Source organism: Corapipo altera, unplaced genomic scaffold (assembly GCF_003945725.1).
Source record: "Corapipo altera isolate COAL_440 unplaced genomic scaffold, ASM394572v1 53, whole genome shotgun sequence".
In the NCBI taxonomy this organism is placed as follows: domain Eukaryota; kingdom Metazoa; phylum Chordata; class Aves; order Passeriformes; family Pipridae; genus Corapipo; species Corapipo altera.
This window is the reverse complement of record NW_020884900.1, coordinates 7,442,456-7,465,998: the sequence shown is the minus strand read 5'-3', so window position 1 is coordinate 7,465,998 and position 23,543 is coordinate 7,442,456. Positions and strand designations below refer to the sequence as shown.

General features: G+C 35.3%; 1 protein-coding gene across 37 annotated transcripts in view; it reads right to left on the bottom strand.

The window, feature by feature from the left end:
• Window positions 1–23,543, bottom strand: part of KCNMA1 (potassium calcium-activated channel subfamily M alpha 1) — a 462,597-nt gene that overhangs the window by 247,123 nt on the left and 191,931 nt on the right. For all 37 annotated transcript variants that reach the window (XM_027649629.1, XM_027649636.1, XM_027649631.1 and 34 more), the window contains exon 3: window positions 3,810–3,871. In XM_027649629.1, the coding sequence (XP_027505430.1) occupies window positions 3,810–3,871 (62 nt within the window). The remainder of the gene's footprint in view (window positions 1–3,809; window positions 3,872–23,543) is intronic.

Here is a 23,543-nt window from a genome sequence, read left to right as displayed (position 1 = left end):
ATAAACAAAGGAAGGAGGAAGTTTGTGAAAACTACATATAAAAAAAGCACATAAAATTAAAAAGCATTGGCAAACATCAAGCTTTATTCTACTGCAGCACATTCAGTAGATTCCCGATAACTGTATAAAGTCAGATTTTCCTCTTAAGAAGAGGATAATTCCATTATTTTCTTACCTTGAAAAATTAAATGATGACAAATTTTAAAGGAAACATGAATAGGAAAAAAACTGTCACTACAATAATGATGTTATTCTATACTGAAGTAGATCTGCTTATGACTTCTTCTTTGAATGTTGTGCTTTTATTCAAACCAAAAATGGAAGACAGACATCAAAATATAAAAAATCTCTAAAAATAAAATGTAATTATTTGGTTATTTGTTACCTAAATATTAAAATAATTATGTGAATAGTATTTATAATATCTCTTTTGCAAATGTTTCATATTTATCTGCTTATTCACAATATTGAAAAATACCACTGACCAAGAAAACAGTATTTTATGAATGAGATTCCAAAAATAAAGGAAGGAAAGAGTCTAGTCCATAGTAATAAGTGAAACATTTCCTAACAGGATGTGACTGAACTTACATGACAGGAATGCCAAGATTGTAATTTCTACGCTAAATAAATTCTTAGTTTAAGGACTGAAATCTTCCATTAGTTGCTACAACACATCACTGAAACTGGACATATTCAGTTTAAAGAAAAATATTCTACAGGCACCTTGTGGAGACAACAATTCAAAGTGGTGCCTTGTAAAAAGTATGAGCACTGAATAATATTAAGAATAATCTTAATGAAAGGATTGGATGAACCTCTATAGTTTTCAAAATTAGTAACCTTAATTCTTTCCACCAAGAATGATTATTTTTGTGATTTTGTTTCGAACCTTTCCCAAAAGGTGAATTAAGCGCTGCTTCTTACTAAGAAATTCAGTCAGTTCGGACTAAAGCAGATGTATATGATCACAACTATGCTCATATTTTGTAATGAAGTATGGTGCAGAATTCCTAAGTTTGTGCCAGAAACAGAATTAGTACACACATATTCTATAGCAACACAAAGCTATTTAATTGGCTCTGCTGAAATGTAGGACTAACTGGTACGGAGGATGTTGATGAAGCTGCGCTATTTTCTGACCTCAGATCTCTCCAAATAGCATTGCACTGGACATGCCATTTCATCTGGTGCTAGTCTGGCAGTGTCTGTTAAGAGTCATGAACTGGGTAGTATAAAAATGCTCTTAGCTTACCCTCTTCTCACAGCTGTGACAGCCTTCATACTGGCGTGTTCCACTACAATTAATCACGACACACATGCTTGCCTGACAAAACTATGTGATCTTTTCACTCCTTCCTTCAGTATCTAAGAAAGTGACATCATTTTTCCCATCTTTCTTCATGCCCCTTAAGTAGGAAGTCATGCACGATTCCTTTGTGGACACACCTGTCATTTCATCTGCAAATCTAGTGACAGATTAGGAGTCTTGGATAAATAAATAACTGGCATTTCTTTCAGACAACTCCTTACACTAGTACTCTTCAGCTTTGGATCGAAGTCACGGTTTTTGTCACTGCACATATAAGATCAAATACCAGCTAAGAGTCCATGGCACAGACAGAACACAACAGCTACAGAATGCATTGTTAAGGGAAAGCAGACAATGGTATGTGTCACCATCTGTCTGGTGTGAGCATTAGATCCTATGTCTGCTCTGTTCCTGGTCAAGCTGTAGTCTCTGTTGTTCCAGCTGTTTTGTTGAGGATAACACAAGCATTCCTCTCATCCTACCTTCGTTATTTCCTGTTTAACCAAATTTTCAAGGGAATAATTTTTCCGAGCATGCAATCATGGATCTGAAATTGATTCATATATCACCGTATTTGATTCTACATTGCTGAAATGGGTGTTAGATCAGCTTCTAATACAGAATAAAGCAGAATTTTTCCCTTCAGCGATATATCTGAGTTGTTTCTAACATGAATTAAACTACTAATGAGCATTTAAAAAAAAGAAAAAAAGACCAAGATGTATATGTGGAAATAAAGGAGGGTAAGAGAGAAGAAAGGAGAAACCAAAGCAAAGTATGCAAGTAGAGTACATTAACTTGAGGTTGTTGAATTTGAACTGCAGCAGGAGCTAAATGTTGACTGAAAACCAAGAGAAATGCACAGTTAAAACACTTGTTGATCAAGCAGCCAATAAGCCAGTAGCAGTATGTGGACTAGGTGTCCCACAGAAAGCATCCTAGAGACATCTCCCATGTTGTCAGTTTTGCTCTCCTTGAGGAAAACAACCAAAGACTACAAGAATGCAGCGTCTAAAATTCATTAGATAATCCAACAGTTTCACAAAATTGCCCCAACACATAGCTGTAGCTTTCGTTGATTCAAAATTGGAACATAAGTGGAAACAGGTTTTATTCTATTTTACACTTTTGACCTGGACACATAAGCATCCAGAAGCTTAGCCATTGGGCTTTTAAAAGTTTTACAAAGATCTTCAGAAAAGTACCACCTTAAGTACTTCACTGGTGACATATTAAATTTCAAAAATTAATGAAAACTCATTGCAATGTTAAGAAGAAAAAGAATTTTTCTCTCTTCAAGGGAGCTCAAGACAGAACTTGAGTTTTCCCACCACTTGGCTCGTCTCTGTAAAGAACATCTATACCTTAGTTATTTGGGTTATGCTTGACACACTGACGGCTTCAAACTCACAAAATACAGAGCTGACATCCGTGTATCCAAGAATATCTTGTGCTGGTGCTAACACCTTCCTAAATATCAGTATGTACAGATGTCAACAGTGGAATGTCTGACTTTCTGAGTCACAGAATGATTGTTTTAGAACACAGCCACTACCATTACAGACAGTTAGGTGGGCTCACATGGAGTGACTTAGGCATACAATCACAACCTTAACCATTGCAGCAATGGCAAGCCTCAAACTAGTTCAGAGAAAAGCATTAAGTATGTTGTCATAGAACCTCAAAATGCTATTGATATTTTGAATATCATCCTCCCAAAAGAATTTGAATTCAAGGAAGAATACTCTATTAAGTCCTCTTTTATTCTTCTGTGTTAGGCTACCAATTTGCCTGTTACAACACTGAGTATCCAGTTTGATATGAAAACAATATCAGAATATATTCCAAGTTACACCAGTTTGTATCAAACCATCACATCAAAAGGTCAGGATGAAACTTTCTATGGTCTGGCCAAAACTACAACACTAGAAGATAACAGTGGTGTAAATCTAAAAAATATTGAGATGCTTTGAAGACTTTTACTGGTTCACGTTACCTTGGTAGAAATCTATCAAACCCAGAAGTTGGAAATATGAACAGATATGCAACAATAATGCTGTACTGTCTAATTCATTCAAAGGTTTTCAGAACTGTTCCTGTCAGTCTCCTAAGACACCTCTTTCTTCCTGTAAACTGCAGTTTTTTGACAAATATTGTTGGCCTGTATATCCTATCCCAGTCTTGAATTTGAAAGATTCTACACCTGCATAATGAAAATAAAAATTGTAATTTTGCAATACTATGTATCATCTCAACACACAAAAGTAGTTTTTCTCTCTATTTATTCTACAGATCCAATGTGACTGTGTTCAATCTAGTTTATGTAAGATCTTTTTCCCATTTTTGAGTTATTATTTGTAGATTATGTGTTATTATAAAGTTCTTTGCACTCAGGCAATGAGACCAAGCACTGATTTGAAGAAGATGAATGGAGCAATTTAAAGATGTATAATTGCTGCAGGAAAGGAGAGAAAGGAAAATGTACTAGAATACTCACTTTGATGAATCTATGAAGTATATTACAAGAGCACCAATACTAAGAGCGAAGACTAAGACAACCTAAAAAAGAAAAGAAAAGAGTAATTATTTAACAGAGTTAAATATTTTTCTTTTACATACAAAAAAAAGACAAGGAAAATAAATCATAAGGTAGTATGGTTTTATTTCAGCTGTCATTTTCTTTAGAAAAATACTCCTACTTGAACTTCAAACACTATATATTACCATAGAATGCTTTCTTGCATTGAAAAAGAGATACAAGACAAAGCCTAGTTTAGGGAAATCCAGTACAGAATTAGGTCCTAGATCCTAACCTCTCCTAAACTATACTCTTAAATTTTAAATGGCATGCAATATTAATGCATAGTATTCAAATCACAGTATAGCTTTATCAGACCTATCCTTCAGGACTACTCGTTGGTACATAAACAAAGAGTGATTACAGATCAGACTGAATTTCCATTTACATGTGTGGCTATGAAACCCACAGGAAAACTGTAAAGCTATGTAAAAATATGTATTTATTCTGCACTCTTGTCTATTGAGACTATAGTGAACTTTCAAACAAGTTAAAACAATAGCTTGATGCAGAATGTCACGATCCAAGGAATACATACCCTGGGTACCTTAGAGTTGCAAGCCTTTCCCCTCTTTAAGTCTGTTAAGTTTTTGAGCCAAATAATTTTGTTAGGTCTGGCATCTAGCCCTTATTAACAAAACAGAACTTGCTTTTCTGGTTAATGTAGAAGAAACTGGATTAATTACATCTCTGTCTGTCTCTAATTTCTTTTTTCTGAACATAAGACCAATACCATTGTCTGCTCTAAAGGCTCCCAAAGATGATAGTTTGTGTACCCATTGTGATTTAGATTTCTGATACCCTCACTCTGCGTTTCTACTTCTTGAAAAATGCCATCCACTTGAAAAATGTTTCTAAGTTTCTACCCCTTGAAAAAGGCCAATTTGGAATCCAAAAATGTGAGACAAATAAGCTATTTTTTGACTCTTCTGGAAAAAATCAGCAAAGATTCCTCTCTGCTGCACTGAGGAAGGGAAAAATGGAAAATCATGACTCCTGAAATTCAGGTGATGTGCTGGTCTACAGAAACAAAATAAAATGTCCCTTAGTCTTCTGGCAGGCACATCTCAAAAAGTTGCTTAGAAATAATGTCCCTTAAAATAAACCCATAGACTTGATCATTTAGATATAACTAAGGGGACATGCAAATTTGACCCAAACCAGTTTTTAAATAGAGCTATTCATTCACTCTTAAATGATTTAAATTCAATTACTAATGGTGATGTTTTAGCCTACATTCTGTGGAATCATTTCAATACTAACAGTACCCTCAAAATCACGATTAAATATATGTATCTCTTAAAAAGCAAACCCAAAAACAGACTAAAAAATAAAAAAACCCAAAGCAAACAATCTACAAATAACAGTAAAAAAAAAGTGCCTCAAAACAACAAAATACAAAAGAGATTTACTCTATGGCAGGAGTTTTGGGCTGCAGAATGCTGAAATGACCACTTAATGCTAAAAATTAATTTTGAGAAACTAAACTTATAATCCATTTGGAACTCTATAAACACTTTACTCACCCTTTCAAGTTTTACAAATTATATAAGGACTTTTATTTTCCTTTTCTCTTAGCAAATCTTAAGTTATAACATTCAGTCATTGCCTCCTAGCCAAAGGAATCCTCTAGAACAAACCCAGCATAACTGTAGACCAACCTTGCATTTCAGTTATATCCAATCCCTGATTAATCATCACTGTTCTGCTTAAATAATGTCATAGAGATTCTGAGTAAGTCATTCCAAAACATGTAAGGAATTTAAATGTTCTATGAAAGTGCATATAACTGCCACTAAAATGCAAATATCTGTATTTTGCAAACAGCTCCAGAATCCCATTCGACACCAAAAGTGAGACATGTATGCAAAACTACAACATTTCCCTACTGTAATACACATACCTGATTTTAAATCAAGGTTTATTTTCTCTTCTAGTGCCTTAAAACACATGCCTAACATTATAATTCACAACGTCCCCAAGAATCACAGGAAGTGCATCAGAAGAGAATGGAATCTTAAACTCCATTTTTTTATCCTGCGAGCAGAGAAACTCATTTTTCTTTTGCTAAGTGTCAGAGGTATTCAGCTGAACTTGAATCAAAACGTGTAGGAAAACAGAGCCTGAACTAATCAGATTAGAGTTATATTAAATAAATAAATAAATAGATAAAGCAAACTAAAAACCAAAACACTCTTCTACGCTGCATTATAGAGTCTCAGATGCAAATTTTTTTGCTGTATTCCCACCTAAATAAACCTTAATGCAACCTGGTTATTCAGACCCTGGGCGATACTTATTGAGTTTGTTCTAATCTTCACTAGATTGCCATGGGAGACAACAGCTATTTTAGGGACCTTACTATGCTTGAAGAATGTTATGGATAGAGAGAGACTGATACCCCAAATTTACTGCAACTAGAACTTAAGGGTGGAAATAGCATATATGTATGTGAATTACTGCCTTTTTTTGTTAACTAGGCCATAGGGAGAAGCTTCCTTGGTCTGTTTATTGCTACACATCTATTATAACTTTTCTCTGTCTGGAAGGAAAGACTCTTTTAATTTATGATAACTTACTGTTTATTTGAGATTGAGAAATGGGAAGTCATACGCTAACAGCTATACTGGCTGAGCCCTTAGTATCAAATTAAAAATAAAAACCAAACTGATTGAAGCCAAGAGGGGGGAAATACATGGAATAATTGCTGCAGATTTCATAAAATCTGTCATTAAAAAAAAATAAAAATCCAGCCACAGATTTCAACAAAAGTGTAAAATGCCTTTTTGAGGCAAGAGTCAGAGAAACTGCAGATAAAATCCACTTAAGGAAAATTAAAATATTTTTTTCTGAGAGCAAGATGCTCCAGAAAAGCTTTGACTGCAATCAAAATTTACACATCCATAACAAATACCAAAAAAAAAAGGCGTTTTGATAAGGTAGTAACATAATAATACTGCAGGGAAGTATAGACCTTGAGAAAACACTCTGAGTTAAGCCATGATAACTGTAAAGGGGATCACCTCACCTTCCAGGACCAGCCCATGTAATAAACGGATAATCCAACGGGTGGCACTGTTTCCCCTACAACTGCATTGAACTCATGTCCAGGCGTTATTGAAAAAACAAGGGAAAATGAAAAGGCTGTTCACATTAGAGAGGGAGGCTACAGTTAATACATCCACAACAAGGAGCAATGGAGGGACTCTAGCCTGTAACACTTGAACATTCCGTGGAAGATGAAACAAGAACTCTTTGAAGTTTCAAAGGCAAATTCTTGCTTATACAAGACTGAACTATCCAAACATAATTAATTCAAATAGAATAATAGAATTCAAGAGGCAAAGTAGAAAAAGAAAAGGAATAGTTGTCTATTTTTATTTTCCTCCAACATTAAGTATTAAAATAAGAAGAATGCAGTGAAAAGAAAAAACTTTTGAGAATCCTGTAACCCTAACACCTCAGGGCATCAGAGAGTCCTTATTTAATCTGACAACAATCTGTTCTGTACTGTCCTTCAAAAATGTTTGTTTTAAACTCTTATTATGCTACAGTTACTCAGCCATAAGGCTGCTATAATGCTTAGAGTATACCAAGCTGTTCTTTATTAATAGGTTTTGAAATTCACTTACTTTTCATTTCTATATTGACACAGTAAATTCTGTTAATAAGCTACTCAGTTTTACCATACTATGATTTAAAACAAAAACCCTATTAGCTTTTGTATTTCATAGTACTTAAGGAAAACACAAACTATTCCTGATGATCACAAAGTTACATCCTCAATTTCGTGACACAAAAGTTTGCATTACTAGGATGTCAGTAGCCTGAGGTTTCAACCTAACTTGAATGAAAATTTCCATAGCTTGAATATAAAACCAAACTTCCTTTAACCATCGCATTAGAAACCAATTATATTTCTTTTATAGACAGACAGAATTTACATCGTTAGGAATGAACACCTTAGAAATCTAAGTACCAGATGCAAATTACATCTCAGAAGTAGGAACTACTTCTAGCTTGGCAATCCCAGCATTATTTGCACACTCTAGGATATGCACCCACATCTGGGTAATTACTGCAATTTAAAAGTAAGACTTGAGCAAGTCTAGACGACAGAAGAAGCAGAATGGCTTACTTAAATTGATGTCTCATTAACTGACACCCTATATGCAAACAGCAAAATTCAGAAAGCATTCCATGTAGGCAAAGCCATAAGTGTAAGAAATTATGTGCTGCAGCTAATATAAACAGCTGAGCAATTAATGTATCTCAGACTACTAAAAATAGAAATGAAGTGCTATTTACTATAACACATTATAGATTCTTGTTCTAAAAATTAGTGTTCTACACTTCTTTTTATTCTAGCACTTACTGAGATGTTTTTATTTATATTACCTTTGGACATAAATCAGTGAACTGAAGTAGCTGCCTCATGCTAAACTGTACAACTTATATTAGTTCATCCAACAAAACAGTCTTCAGAACTTTGTGATTTGTCAAGACAAACAAAAGGTTCTGAGTATTTTTAATAGAAATTAATAGTAAATTTCTGTTTAGAGACTTTTTTCCCCACTATGCCCTGCTGGATAGCCAGGAGTAAAGCAGGAGTGAGGATCTCTCAAATCCATCAGCTGGAACTAGGACCATGCTCTAGATGAAGCTGTACACTGACTTGTTTCTGGGCTTACACACATTGCCTTGTCTCCAGTCTTTCTACCTCTTCTTCTTTACCTGGTCCCTCCTGCGCCAACATATAAATAACTAAAATGCCAAAGGCAAAAGTACAAAATATTCACCCCTATGAAGCCGTGAACTCCCAAGGGGCTCTTAGAATGCCATTCTACGTCTCTCAGGTTTGCAAGATCATATTTCTTATGGATGAAAAGGTCTCTTTATATCTTCCAGAAGAACTGCATACCATGCCAGCTCCTCTGTAAAGAAAACTGTCTAACCATGTGCCACCTTACAAGAGCAAACCATGAAACACCAGCAAATTAGAGTCGAAGTGAGTGAATAGGAGGAGGAAGATGAAGTGATAAAATAATGAAAAGACAAAACAAGTTTGCATCTTGTTCGTACCAGCAATAAATAATAAATGAAAAGTTCAAACAAGGATACTAAGAAACTGGGAAAATTTCTGCCATTTGCCTTTTATTAAAAATGCAGGGAAACAGATTTTGCTGTTAATATACTCCCTGTATAAGAGCCATGCTTGGCAGAACACAATACTATGAAGAAGTATCAGTGATATATGCATGTATTCTCATGAAAGCACTTGAAAAGTGCAAATTCTACAGCTAGTACCTGCTGTTGATGACAGGACACATGCTAACAGCTATGAATTTTAAGGGTCATGTCTGCTGGGTAGTGTCCCAGCTATTAAATCTCTCTCAGTGACTTATTGATCCTACCAGTTTACATGCAGAAAAGGTAGGTGGTGCAGGAAAAAAGAAAAATAAAAAAAAAAATCAAAAATAAAAATCCACATTTCAACAATTTCTTCCACCTTTTGAAGGTCAGCTAGGATTTAACATCCAATTCTAGAAGCAACCAAGCATCTTAAAGCTAGATAATGAGCAACCTTATCTTTCAGAGAAGTCAGAAAAGATTCAAGAGCACACAATTCTGAAGAGACTTTACTAACTCTTAGATTTGAGCCTGAAACAACTACAGTACTAAATTCAAACTTCACAATTTTGATAGCCACATTAAAAACTTCTCAGAAACCCAGACGTGAAAATGTTTGAATGCAAGTCATTTCCTTTCAATTACATTTTCTGATTTTGTTTTTTGTTTACTGTTATTACACAAAAAGGACAACTAAAAAGTTAATCAGCTATTACATTCTATAGTAATTAAATTAGTCACCAACACACATTAAAAGGAGTACAGCTTTATGGAAGCTTTATGAAATTGTTTGCTATATAAATTTTCCCCTTCAGCAGAGCTCATATAGACTTACCTTTTCCAAGAAAAGCCTGAGTTTCTCCAAAAGAGGAGGTGAAGGGGAGTGAAAAATGACTTGATAAATGACTTGATAAGCCAATGTCTCAGTGAACTTCTCTAAGAAAATTCATAGCAAGGATTTAATTTTAAGACAAAAGGCAGCACTAAAGTTGCTCAGCATGAGCACTGGATGATGATCATGAGCAATCAGAAGACTTAGTTATTGTCCCTAGTTCTGCCACTCATGGTGACCTAGAGCATATAACTCGAGCTCTTCAGGCTTCCAATTCTCCCTCCTGCTTTCACTTGGCAAGAATACTACATGCCAACTCATTAGGGCAACCACTGTTTTCATTACAGGTGTTTGCAATGGGTACAGCACAGCTGAGACCTCTACTGCTGCCACAGTAATAAAAAGCCCAAGCAGGACACTGCAATAGTGCCAACACTATTTGTGACAGTAAAGGAGCTTTATGCATTAAAGGGTGTTATTTAAACAGAAAGGTGTCAGTATCTTTTTCGAAGATAAACTTTTTACCGATATTTCTGGAATTAGATTTTTGGTCCCACTAAGTCACTACTCACTATAGTAAGGTTTTAATTTCTAACTGAAACTAAAATTAAATATTTATTGTAAATACATCTTAAAAATACAGTTAATATTTAATGCATCTCTTTTTACAGACTTGCATAATATTGATAAGAAATATAGAAACAAAATTGCTGGGAGATAAAAAGGATACAGAAGGGTTACAACAAAAAAGAAAAATTAGTCACATATTTAGTTCCCACATACTGAATTTATGCATCAGAGCAGTCACTTGAGTATATCTGAATGGTACAAGTAAAATCCATGGTAAAGGCCTGAATCACTGTGAGCTTGCCTAACTATTCATGACTGTTGTAAGTAACCAATATAACAGGTCACTGGGAAGAGAATATAGGACATCTCTGAATGAAACCACACAAAACAGAATTATCAAATTCAGCCTGTCTGCCACCAGCTGCATTTTATTCTCTCTCCAATAAAAGATTTAGCTTTCTTACATAGACTTTAACAGACTACTTTTCATTTGACAGACTGCTTGAAATTAAAAAGAGTATTTCTTACTAAAGGGATGATGTGGGATCAAAATTCAGGAATTATTAGAGTAGACATCAGACTCAGAATATGAAAAATCAAAGCAGGATTTAAACCAAACGAAATTAGTATCTTCATGCCCTTTTGTTTTCCACACACATTTCCAATCTCATTTGAGGAAGAATTTTAAGAAAATAAATATTTTTGCTGTGTTCTCCTCTGTACATGCTTCTAATGTATGTTAATATTTCAGCTTTCTTTTTGTCTCTTTATACAAAGTGGGTTTTTTTCCCCTCATCCTTCCACTGACATATTGACAATAAAATGAAAATTTCAGTTCAATCCATAAATGTGAAAAGACTGAGATTTTCTAATTAGTGAAAAAATACAAGACAAAAAGTCCCATCTGTCAATGGTGCTCTGTAGCTTGAAGTTAATTAGGTTTGCTGGTAGAGTGCCTGGCAATATGACCAATTAAAGTGCATGCAACTTTTCCAATTCAGTATCATTAGTCAAAAAAATAGCAGCACTTTCTATCAAAATGTACCATTTTCTAGAGCTAAATGCATGGCATTATATGTCTGTAAATACCTGCCCATGCACATTTTTGTTTTGTTTTTTTTTCTTCTCCAACCTAAAAGGTTCTTCCTCCTGATTACTTACTAGTCACAAAAATCACCTTCCATTAAGTTCAAATTCACTTTTTGTATATTGGTAAAAGAGTAACCCCCCCTGATTTCCAGTGGATACATGACTGGCTCTACAATCACACTGAGCAAAAGAGTTATGTTGGTAATCAGTACCTACAAACTGCTGCAGTTGTCAATGCTCTCGTTTTCAAGTTCCTCCACCAATAAGCCTACTGGAATGTTGTTTTAGGGAAACGAGTGATGAATTGTCAAACAGTCAAATCACACAAACTGAAAACCAACAAGCTCAGCCGCAAAACTGCACAGAGGCCAAACAGCCCCAGTCCAGAGCAGGGTCCCCCCCTACCACACACAACACAGCACAGGAGTAGCACTCGTACTTATGGTTGATTATTCATAGTCCCATCCCCACTGCTAGGGCTGAAGAAAGCCTCTGCTTATTGTGTCACACCTTGAAATGCTGCACGTGGTCACTAATTTTTTTGTTTGTTTCTCTGTTCCTATGCTTCAGTTGTGACAAAAGGCTTTTTATTTCCAGATGAAGAATTGGAACCAAGTAACTTCACCTGAAATTCTTTATTCTAACAATACTTTGTCCTATCTCTGGCTAAAGAAAGTGATCAAGGTAAGTGAGATGAAGGAGCAAGCAAAGACTCTTGCACTTTCTGGTATAGTGCCTACACAAAAAAATACCACTTCCAGGATATTCTTTCTGGGAAGAATAAAAAAGACAAAATATTGCCCCAAAAGTCACAATCAGAATCTGTATATATACTTTATAACATAAACTACAATGGTTCAGTATCAAGGAAATTAATCACCTGAAATCAAATAAGGTCTGTACCAGTAAAATGTAATCATTTGCTAACAGTTAACCCACCCCTGTATCTGGAATACCACAATAGAGGACTGAAAAATCAATAAACTGTAAAAAAAACCCCAACAAACTAGAAAATGCTGTCTTTTTAAATTAAACAATTGTATATTATTTAATTAGTATTAAAAAAAAAAAAGGCAAACTAATCTCACAGCTCTTCTCCTTACTTCAATATAATGTACTTCTCACCAGTTCCCATCCGCAGTTTGTTAACTAAACAACAATATAAGAGAACATCCAAGAAACTGTCAAGGAAAATGCAAGATGGAAAAGAAAGAATTGTGGTAAAAATGCCAGAAAAGAATAATACAGTAGGGTAAAGAAAATGCTATGTCTTTAAAATGCTAAAACCAGAAATATATTTCTGGTAAAGGGTTTGGGGTAAAAAAGCAGTCCCAAGAGCTTTAAAGAACAAATAAAGCTGTAAATGTGGACCTTCTGAGAATTTAGGTCTGTTCCTGCAATCCACAGTGTTTCATTACAATATTAATACTACTGCTAAAGGAAACTCAAGCATTATTGCCATGTCATAAGAAACTACTAAAAAGAACTAAATTTCTTTGTGAATGAATCACTTTAAGAATTGCATTTAATGATATTATTTACCTTATTAATTATTATTTACCGTATTAATTATTATTTACCTCAAATCAATGCTAGATTGTTTGGCAGAAAAAAGGAATCCTCACATTCCTCACTTCTTTTGACATTAGTCTGACATGCAACCTACATAACAGACAGTCATGTCAATAAATTTTGAAGAAGGAATTAGAGAAAGAGGTTACTCCCTCTTGCCAGGGTTTTATCACTGAACAGGTTGGTAAGTTTTCAGATTTTGTGTTACTCAGATTTCCTTTCCTGTCGCTCAGCGTTGGTGTTACTATTCCTAAATTTTCAAATTGCAAAACTCCACAAACACAAAAGCAATTACATCCCTTTCCCATTGTTTAGGTTCTTAGTCAAAAGAACTCGCACATACAGCAAAGGCAGATGCAGCTGTGGATGTATTCTCTGAAAAAACAGCAAGCTCTTGGCTTGAGTAAAGCCTAGTAAAATTTCATTCAAGAAAAAGACTGAATCAAGAATGGTGACATAATTCAGTATACAACAAAGCATTTGAATGCTTGTCAAGAAATGTACTTTAAAACGTTATGAAAACGAGACATAGTCTACAGAAGGGAAAAGACTCACTGCTAAATGTATCTGATGAGCTGCAAAAACAGTTATCTGCTGCAGTACTGACATCACAGCTCTCATCTTCCATTTATCCTTAAATCTTTTGTAATATAAAGATAATTTCCAGTATTGTGATATTTCCACTTCTGTTTCCAGAAGAAACACAGAATATGACAATTGCTGATATGTGCAAATGAAAAAAGCCTTAAATTCATTGGGCAATTTTTACTATAGGTCTAGAAAAATCTGTAACTGTTTCATAGATTTCTAAAGAGAGGTAGCCATCAACAACATGACTTTTTTAATAGGGACCATTGTATCTTCAGTGATTTGCATGAGGATTTTCAGGAGCTCGCTGTACCTCATTGTCTACTCAGAGATTAAGCACAGCTTACTGTCAGCTCCATCAGAAGCTTTCTGAGACAAGTAACAGAGATATCAAACACCAGACCATCCATGAGCAAAATCAATGCAAGGAAACAATGCTACATGGGAAGGTGTAACACTATCGGTGATGAAATTAAAGAACATAGTATTTTTCAAAGTCGCCCTTGTGAGTATGTTTTTCCTCCTTCTCCTTTACCATTGTTTGACCTTCAGTCTTTTTTCCAAAATTGATAGTTTTGATGGATAGCCACAGGAAAATATCTCTCAAACCAATCTGCTTTGAAGACTGAAAAATTGACTTTTTTATCACTAGGAATAAATCTAAACCTACTTAATTAGTCGGCTTTATATGAGAATTTGTGAATACAAAAAGCTGCCTTTAATTAGTGTACAAAAGAAAACAATAGTAACTCTCTCTAATAGTCTTGTTTAGTACACTTGGTTTTAAAAAATACAGCAGTGACCATTAAATCTGGCCTTGAAACCATTACCTCAGCTGGCCTTTCTCTTGCTATTGACAACACTATGTGAGGTCCTTTAACTTTCATCCTCTGGTCATGGCTTTTTTTGTTCTTTTTGTGTAACATGAAGAATTTAATTTAAAAAAACACCAAACTTCTTCAAGTTCTCCCTTCCTCCATGTCCATAGTCTTTGAATCTTTACCTGGCTTCGCTAGCCTGTAGTATTTCCCATCAGTATCCTTATTTTTCATACAGGTGCCTTCTTGAGAGTAGAGACCTGGAAAATGGCCTGTCTTCCCACCTGCTTTATATGGTCCCTTGTCAAGGTCTAACACTGAAAGGTAATTAAGTGTCATTCCAGAGTGATCTTATTTACAAGCATAAAAAACAGAGGGTAGAGAATGTGGAATATACCACTTCAGCTTATATTCTGTCTCATAAATGTCATTTGACACATAATTTTTCCCCTTTTCTGCACACTTGCTTCAGCCTGGCTATATTCTCTTTCTGAAGAGCTACTACAAAGCATTTATTCTGAAAATCATCAAAAAAACCGAAATTGGAAAAAGCACCAGGCAATCACATACCTGTTGTGATCAAAGAGATTTATAAGAGGCATTGCTGCAACTCCATGTATTTATGCTAATATGCAGTTTTAATTCACATTTAAAAAATATTATAGAATGGGCAGAAGTTGAAAGTACATAACAGGTTTTAAGGATTTTTTTTTAAGTATTGCAAGAAGAGAATTACATCTCACATGAACTACAAAATATCTAGAAGCAAGCTTTGTGAAAGACAAAGGGGTTTTCTCTGAATAAGTAGTGCAGAATCTGGCTAAGATTCTGGTCATGTAAATTATGCCACTGAGGTGTACACCCTTTTCTTTTATGTACTTTCCTTCTTCCCCCCTGAAACTCTACTTACTATTGATCTCCTACAGAGATTCAGTCCTATGTTGCTTTATTCAAAAAACATTGGATTTTAAAATAGGTCACCTTTCTAGAATCTATTCTTGAATAGGAAGTTTGAAAACCAGATGTAGGGAAATTACCTTTTTAACTCGTTTTTATATGTAAGAAGAGTTTAAGTCTTTAGTCTGGGATGAGAAGTTTCTCTCTCCAGGCTGTAGGCCCAGCTGCTTTCCTCCACTGTGCTACATCACTGGACTCACTTCCCTGTTGCTCAGCTTCCCCTAAAGACACTGTTCTTCTCATTTGGTAAAAGAAAAGGTGCAAGAGAAGGAACACCTGCTATTTTGGTTTTGTATCACACCAAAATCCCATCAACCCCTGGGTTCTGCCAATGACCTCCCCCCTTTCCCTGAGCTAGCTCACTACAAATACAGCCCCATGCACAGGAACAAAAGGAGAAAAAATAAGAAAATAATTATATTAGGTGTCCAAAGACACCTAAAGAATGGTAATTATGGTAATAATTAAAAAATGCTCATACCAAATATGCAGATGAGAAATATTTAGACTGTACTGATGACACTTCATAAGAACAAACACTATCAAGTCCTAATACTAACAATTTCTCAACAGCTTGGCTCATATACTTCCTTTCTGACTCCCAGGCAGAGCTGGAAGAAAGAGCTTTCAGCATTCATAATTTCAAACATTAAGTTAAAATTCCTTTTGCTGATTGCCTAAAACACCAGAATTCATCTCTGATCAAACAATCTCATGACAGAGGTCTATGTAAAAGCACGCCAAGGCAACTGAACACTGCTGACTCAGAAAGGAAGTCCACCACTGCCAGCAGCACTGATGTATTCCTTGGAGATCCCTGACTGAAGCAGTTTCTCAATTCATAGTGTGATTTCTTATGGTGATTCCAGGTATATTAAACACCAGGAAGACCAAAACCACATCCATATCTGCTTACATACCTGATTTTAAAGCTGCATTTTTCTCTTAACTACAAGAACTAAAATAGGATGCCCTAATAACGAGAACATGCTGCAGGGCTATTGCACAGCATAAAACATGACCAAGGATAGGCTTTTGGGAATGAGCAAAAGCCTGTCTTAAAACGGGTGAAACACAGAGTTTGCACCGACAAGGCTACCCCAAGACAGGCATTTTGCCACTGACAGTGGAATTACAAGCTGCACAATAACAAAGCAAACTGTCTTATTGTTGTTGTTTCAGTTCTTGGGTGGATTAGAAGCAAATGACCACTGTACTGAATAAATAGAGCACCTGTTTACACTGTGTTAACTCTGATCACTTTACATATTTTTCCAGAACAAAGCCCTTTGTGTTGTTCAACAGAACTTAAGTGTAGCCTGTTAATTTACAAAAACCAGTAGTCAGAAATTCATCATCTTTTCAAATCTGTCAATCAAATCGGAAAAAAGTCAAGTTTGTGCAGCAAACATTTTTTGGGTGATACTGGTACAGGCATTTTTGAACTATACGGTGTTAATTAATCACATAAAAAAGTAAATTATCAAACTAAAGTAGTTGAATAATAACTTCCTGACAATTTTAATTTCTGAAATATCTTTAATGGGAAAAGTAGAATGACAATTGAATAGATGCACAAAGATAACATAAGCAAACCCCTTATTCCTCTCCCTATCCAAAAAGAATGAAGGCTGAAAAAAATCACACCCTCCTATACCTTTCAAAAAAGTAACATTTTATAGAAATCTTACACTTTTAATGCAAAGATTCTTATAGAGAAACATAACTAATATCAGATCAAGACTTCCTCCTGATTGCCCTAGAAAGCTAAATTTATATCTAACAGTTCATTTAAGAATGCAACAATTCTAACTTCTCATTAAAAGTTTCTTGATTCCCTGCAAACAACAGGAATCAGTACATTCACTTATGCTCATCTCACATTAAGGCCCAAAGGCTCCTGAAGGAGGTCTTCTAGCACTTGCAAAAACAGCTGAGTGTGCCTAAGATAGTTACTATTTTTGAGAGCCATAAATTGTTCATAAACAGAGATATCTTGGAGCTACTACATTTACATGCCTTTAAGAAAAAAAAAAAAGGTTAAATGCAAATTAGAAGCATTTGAGCTAACTTCTTTCCAAGAGGTTTGACAAACTAACTGCTTTGAAATCTGTGTTATTGACAATATTGTTAGTTACATGTTACAAAAAACTTTTACAGGATTTTGTAGTTAACATAGCCCAGTCTATGCAATAATATAAAACAAGACAAAAAAAAAGAAATTTTAAAATTATAAAATCCTCTGGAAAAGTTATCACATTCAAAATTTACCACCAGGCATGCTGTGTGCTAAATTTAGAGAAACAGTTGAAGTCCTCCCACCACAGCAAATTATTGGCAAATGGCTGTAGCTTTTGCACAACACTTGAAAAAAGTATAACAATATATACTATAATAGTAAGGTACAATGAAATTTAGAATACCTAAAAACTAACATCAAGCTCTTCAGGAGAGAAACAACTGTCAAACTATATTGCTTCATGTGATCCATATCTTTCTAAATATGTAGAAGATCCAAGAAACGGAGAATAATGAGCACAAAGCTATGCTAGGTTCCAGTGACAAATTTGTACTTTTCATAAATACCAAGAAATGAAGAATGTTCTAATACATATGATCACATATGATGACTAAATCAACTTGTCCTCCTGGAAATTTTCAGACAAAACAGCTGTATTCATGTTTAATACCATTATATCTTTAGAAAAAAGTCAATTTTTAAACAACACATCAGCAGAAGCACACGTATAGAGATAAAAATTTCAGCAGAGATGGGAAGTCCACTCATTTCAGTGATCTGTAGGAAGGTTATTTACCTAAGATACATGAATTTTTAAAATTTTTATGTTTTAAAATCAGGTTAAGGTGTTAAATCTCAGCCTTTGAACACGAGAACCTTCACTGCCTAGCTCTCATCTGAGATGTTCTATTTTGTGTAAATACTTAAATATCCTTTGAAAGGGGACCATGCCACATCTCCCATAGCAAGTTAAGTGCTATAATTAGTCTGCTCCTGAGAGTTCTTCTTACAGTTTTCCTTTCACTACTCTCTCAGTCTCTCCTTCTTTTAATTTTGAATTATTCTTTTCACATATTATGGTTTATCCCAAAACATATGAAAGTTCTGCAGAACTAGTCAACTCCTTACTACTTAGATTCTGGTTTCTTACCTTTTAGGTCTTTTGGGCTCTCCTTGCTTAGGGCTTTATGACAGTTTGTTTGGGTTTGTTGTTCGGGTTTGGGTTTGTTTTTTTTTTTTTATAGTTGCCAGTTCTGTTCATTTATCTGTTTTTGGCAATGAGCCCTATTAATTTTTGCCAAAGAAAATATAAGCACTGACATTGTGCTGAGGCTAGCAAATTATGTGGGACTTCATTTCATCAAAGTAAATTGCAACAAAACTGCCAAAACCCCAACAGTGATCCATTACAAATCAAAAGACAGCCAGCTTAAGCCCAGTTCCATTTACTATGCAATGAATTGAGGAGTCTAATGCCTTCAGCAGAAAGCTTTGATAAGTAGTTGTCCATTTTAATCAGATTCGTGAAAACCAAATTATTTGGCTGGTTACTGGGTTTGAATTTCTGCATCTACTTTACAGTCAATTTTATTTTATGATATATCTCTTCCATTGAAAAAGATTTATTAAGTAAATCCACATGTTCCAGAAAAAAAAAAAAAATAAGGAAGAAGGAAGAAAAAAAAAGCTGAAAAAAAAGTAAAAAAAATATAATAAAGGGAAAATGGGGCCTGTAGTAATAGGACAAGGGGTAATGGGGTAATGTCTCTAAACTGAAAGAGGTCAGGTTTAGATTAGATAAAAGGAAAAAATTCTTTACTTTGACGATGGTGAGACAATGGAAAAGGTTGCCCAGAGAAGTTGTGAATGCCCTATCCCTGGAAGTGTTCAAGGTTTGACCAGAAGGGCTTCAAACAACCTGGTCTAATGAAAGACATCCCTGCTCACGGCAGCGGGGTTGGAACAAGATGAGCTTTCAGGTTTCCTTTGAACTCACCATTCTGTGACTTTATGATTCTAAAAGTTCATTATTTCCCATTAGTTATAAAATCATAGTGATAAAAAGAAGGTTTACTATTCTAGTTAGTTACTAAATCTGTCCAAGAAGCAAGATAAAAGCACTGCAACCAGAGATATAAAACTAGTGGGGTTATCATAGTAACTTTAAATAACAATTATCATCATAACTTTAAACAGTTTTCACTTGTTTGGGTGTGGTTTTTTTTTATTCTTCTTTGACAACAGTAAGTATGGCTTTTTATGGAGAAGTAGGGGTACATGACAGAATTTACTCCATCTTCTCTATCTGTATCCAGATAACTGCTGAACACCCTGGATTTCTGTCAGCCTCTGCAGAATCTGGGGAATACAGACTGGGGAAAAAGAGGCTGGAGAGAAGCCAGGAGGAAAGGGACCAGGGGGTCCTGGTTGATGGCAAGTTGAATATGAATCAGCAGTGCGCTGGCAGCCAGGAGGGCCAACTGTGTCCTGGGGGGCATCAGGGAAAGCATCACCAGCCGGTCAAGGGAGGGGACTGTCCTGCTCCGCTCTGACCTAGAGTGGCCTCACCTTGAATATTGTGGCAGTTTTGGGGGCCACAATATAAAAAAGATATTAAGCTATTAGAGAGCGTCCAAAGGAGGGCAACGAAGATGGTGAAGGGCCTTGAGGGGAAGCCATGTGAGGAGCAGCTGAGGGCACTTGGTCTGTTCAGCCTGGAGAAGAGGAGACTGAGGGGAGACCTCATTGTAGTTACAACTTCCTCGTGAGGGAAAGAGGAGGGACAGGCACTGATCTCTTCCCTGTGGTGACCAGTGACAGGAGTCAAGGGAATGGTCTGAATTTGCATCAGGGAGGTTTAGGTTGGATATTAGGAAAAGATTCTTCACCCAGAGGGTGGTTGGTTGAGCACTGGAACAGAGTCCCCAGGAAAACAGTCACAGCACTAAGCCTGACAGAATTCAAGAAGCATTGGGACAGTGCTCTCAGGTACACAATGTGATTCTTGGGAATGGTCCTGTGCAGGGCTAGGAGCTGGACTCCATGATCCTTGTGAGTCGCTACCAATTCAGGGTATTTTATGATTCTAATCCAAATTTCTCAGTTTTACCATATTGTATTACTTACAGCATACTGTAGTATGCAATAAATCATATTAAAATCTAACACTCATATTTAAAATAAATTAAGTACCCGCCTAACAGTTTTCTTTCAAAGACCAAAGAAATTAAAGTTACACCAAAGTATTTTTTGCTAATTTATCTGTCTTCTAGTAGCATCAGATTTTACATAGAACTCATGTTTTTTATTATATTTGGGTTTCGTTTTAACTTGATTCATGAAAATATTATGAGTAATTTTATCTGGGAAGTATAAGCTGTATTTTAAAATACATATGCACAATTAAAATTGCCTCAACAAAGTACCTTAAAATAATATGTTACAGCTAGTGGTCCTGTAGTAATAGAAAGGTAGACTAGAACCATAAAACTTTCTCTCTGGTGCTACAAGACCATATGTTTACGGCTAGTAACAAATTCAATTTAGGCTTTTTAAAAATGAAGCAAGATTTTCGTATGAATCATCTTCTGCTTCAATAATCTTGACACTATAAAATGCTCGGTGAAGTTATTATCTGAGCACTTTTTAAAATCCAGTATTTAATAGCAATGATTCAGTTATTAAATACTTCTCATTTTGTCCAGAAGTTTTTAAACACTGTGGCCAGATCAACGTCCATATATTTGATGCTCACTCTGTAGTCTCTTGATGCATCCACAAACTAAAAAAAAAAATGTACATTACACAAGTGCATTGCTATCACTTTTCCACAGAAAAAAAAAGAGGAATTGTTATTACTCTGTGTTGCCAGAATAAAGTATTTTCAGTATATGAATAGCATTTGCTCATGTTGACATAGACTGAAAGTCTGAGGATTTTACAGTCTTAGTTTCATTTATTCAGTATTTTGAGGATGTGAACAGTCTCTAGCAGACTGATGCAAAGCCCAGACTTTCATCTTTTTTATATAACAATAGAAAACGTTTTAATGGACAAAAGCTCCTGCCTTCAACTCAAGTAACTGAAGCTGCTCGCCTGTGATGAAGAATTCAAAGGAGAATTTGAAATGCTACTTTCAAGAACACTGTGATATGGTAGTAGAAAACACAAGAATTTTGTAGATTTCCAAGCTCAGACTGTGCATGGCAGTTTAGCATCTAGATTGCTGTAAAACTGTATTGGGCTTGTATGACCAAGTTTTGGTAGTGGTGCGGGGCTACGGGGGTGAACTCTGTGAGAAGCTGCTGGAAGTTTCCCCTCCATCCAATATTGCTGCTGGCAAGGCCAAGCCCATCAGCAATGATGGTGTCACCCATGTGAAGGCAATGCCTGGGGAGAGGCAGGAAGCAAAGCACAAACAGAGCTAAACAAGAAGGAACTGGATATGCCCAGCTTATATATTAACTTCTATTTTGCTTCAAAATCCCACACCTCTTAATTTTTTCTCTTTATAGCATGCACATTTTCTTCATGCTATTTCTTTCACACCATGTGGACTGACACAGTTGAAAAGTAGGCCATACAAATTTTGCATGAACAGTGTACTTCAAAAATTGTTCTGGCACGTTGTTTAAAGAGCCAGGTTGTTCTCTGCTAGTCCTTGGGCAGTAAGATGTGTTTCGAATCTGAGACCTGCATGTTTCAACCTCTTGTTGGAAGACCACAAGTAAGCTTGCTTATGTGAAAAAATTAACCTGTTTCAAAAATATACAAACGTTTCTAAAAATATATTAGCTTTATGCTTATTTTGATTTTCTTCTGCTTGTCCTTTGACTAAAATTCACTTCAAGTCCCACTTCAGGTAATGCACTTGGATTACCTTTTTCCTGTACCAAATCAAACTCAGTTTGAACCAACAACTGACACTCATTTATCTTCATTATCCTGTGTTATGATGACTTCAAGATCTTTAATGATCCACAGTGTGGCATCATGCCTTAGTCAGCTTTTTAATGTCACTGCAATAAAGTTGCATAAGTCATGAGCTTGAGAGCTCCTTTAGCTGCAATTTCATGGACTGAAATCTATAACACATCCATATGTATTTTTTTACACCATACGGAAGCAACTTGCCAATTATTACCAGTCAACCAAAAGTGAACTTCTTAATCAATTTTCTTCCTCTTTTTTCAGTTAAATTATATTGCGTGTTTTCCTTGATTTTTGTATGAGTTTTCACTGAGTTTTGTATGTTTTCTTGGATTTATAATTTGGAGAGGCCTGTAAAGCTGAATTATATGACAAAAAATAAATAAAAAACAGATACAGACAAATAGTTTTAAATTTGAATGCTGAATATGATGGAAAGCAGTGTCAAAATGAGACACTTGCTCAGACATGTTAACAGATTAAGCTCTGGTACACTGAGCTTAACTGGGACACACAGAGCAGAAAACAACATTCTACAACACTTAAAACACTTGAAAAATATAAGAAAAATATTTATATTTGTATGCTAATTTTTCCACTTAGGAATAGAGACAGATATATTTATCGGCATCACTCAGTTCTGAAACCTTATTTAACCCATTGTTAAAGGTAAATCTTACAGAAAGAAGATATTGTCCTTTTGCATTCATTGACTGGATAAACTGTTCTCATCCAATATTTCTTTCTTAAAAAAATACACATTTAGCATAACCAAAGTTATGTAAACTTCTATGTATTTTTCTGTATTATTTGGAGTAAAGAAAGTCAAAGTGTTACTTCAACCATTTCAAAAATACATTTTTAATTTTCTTTTATTTTAGAAAGTATTGTATTCTAACAGATAAATCTTATTTGATGAGTAAGAAAATTATGTGTTGCTTTGTGCAAAATCTAAAATAGAATCAAATGCAACTTTAAGTGCATCAACTTGTCAGATGTCCCAAAAATAACCTGGCCTGTTATCTATTTCCATCAGTCTCATTATTCTATCACTATACTATCTATTACTTTGTTTCCAGGTGCAGCTGATCATTACTGCTAAGGTATTATCCATCTGAAATACACCTTCTTCTCAAGGGCCTTGCTGA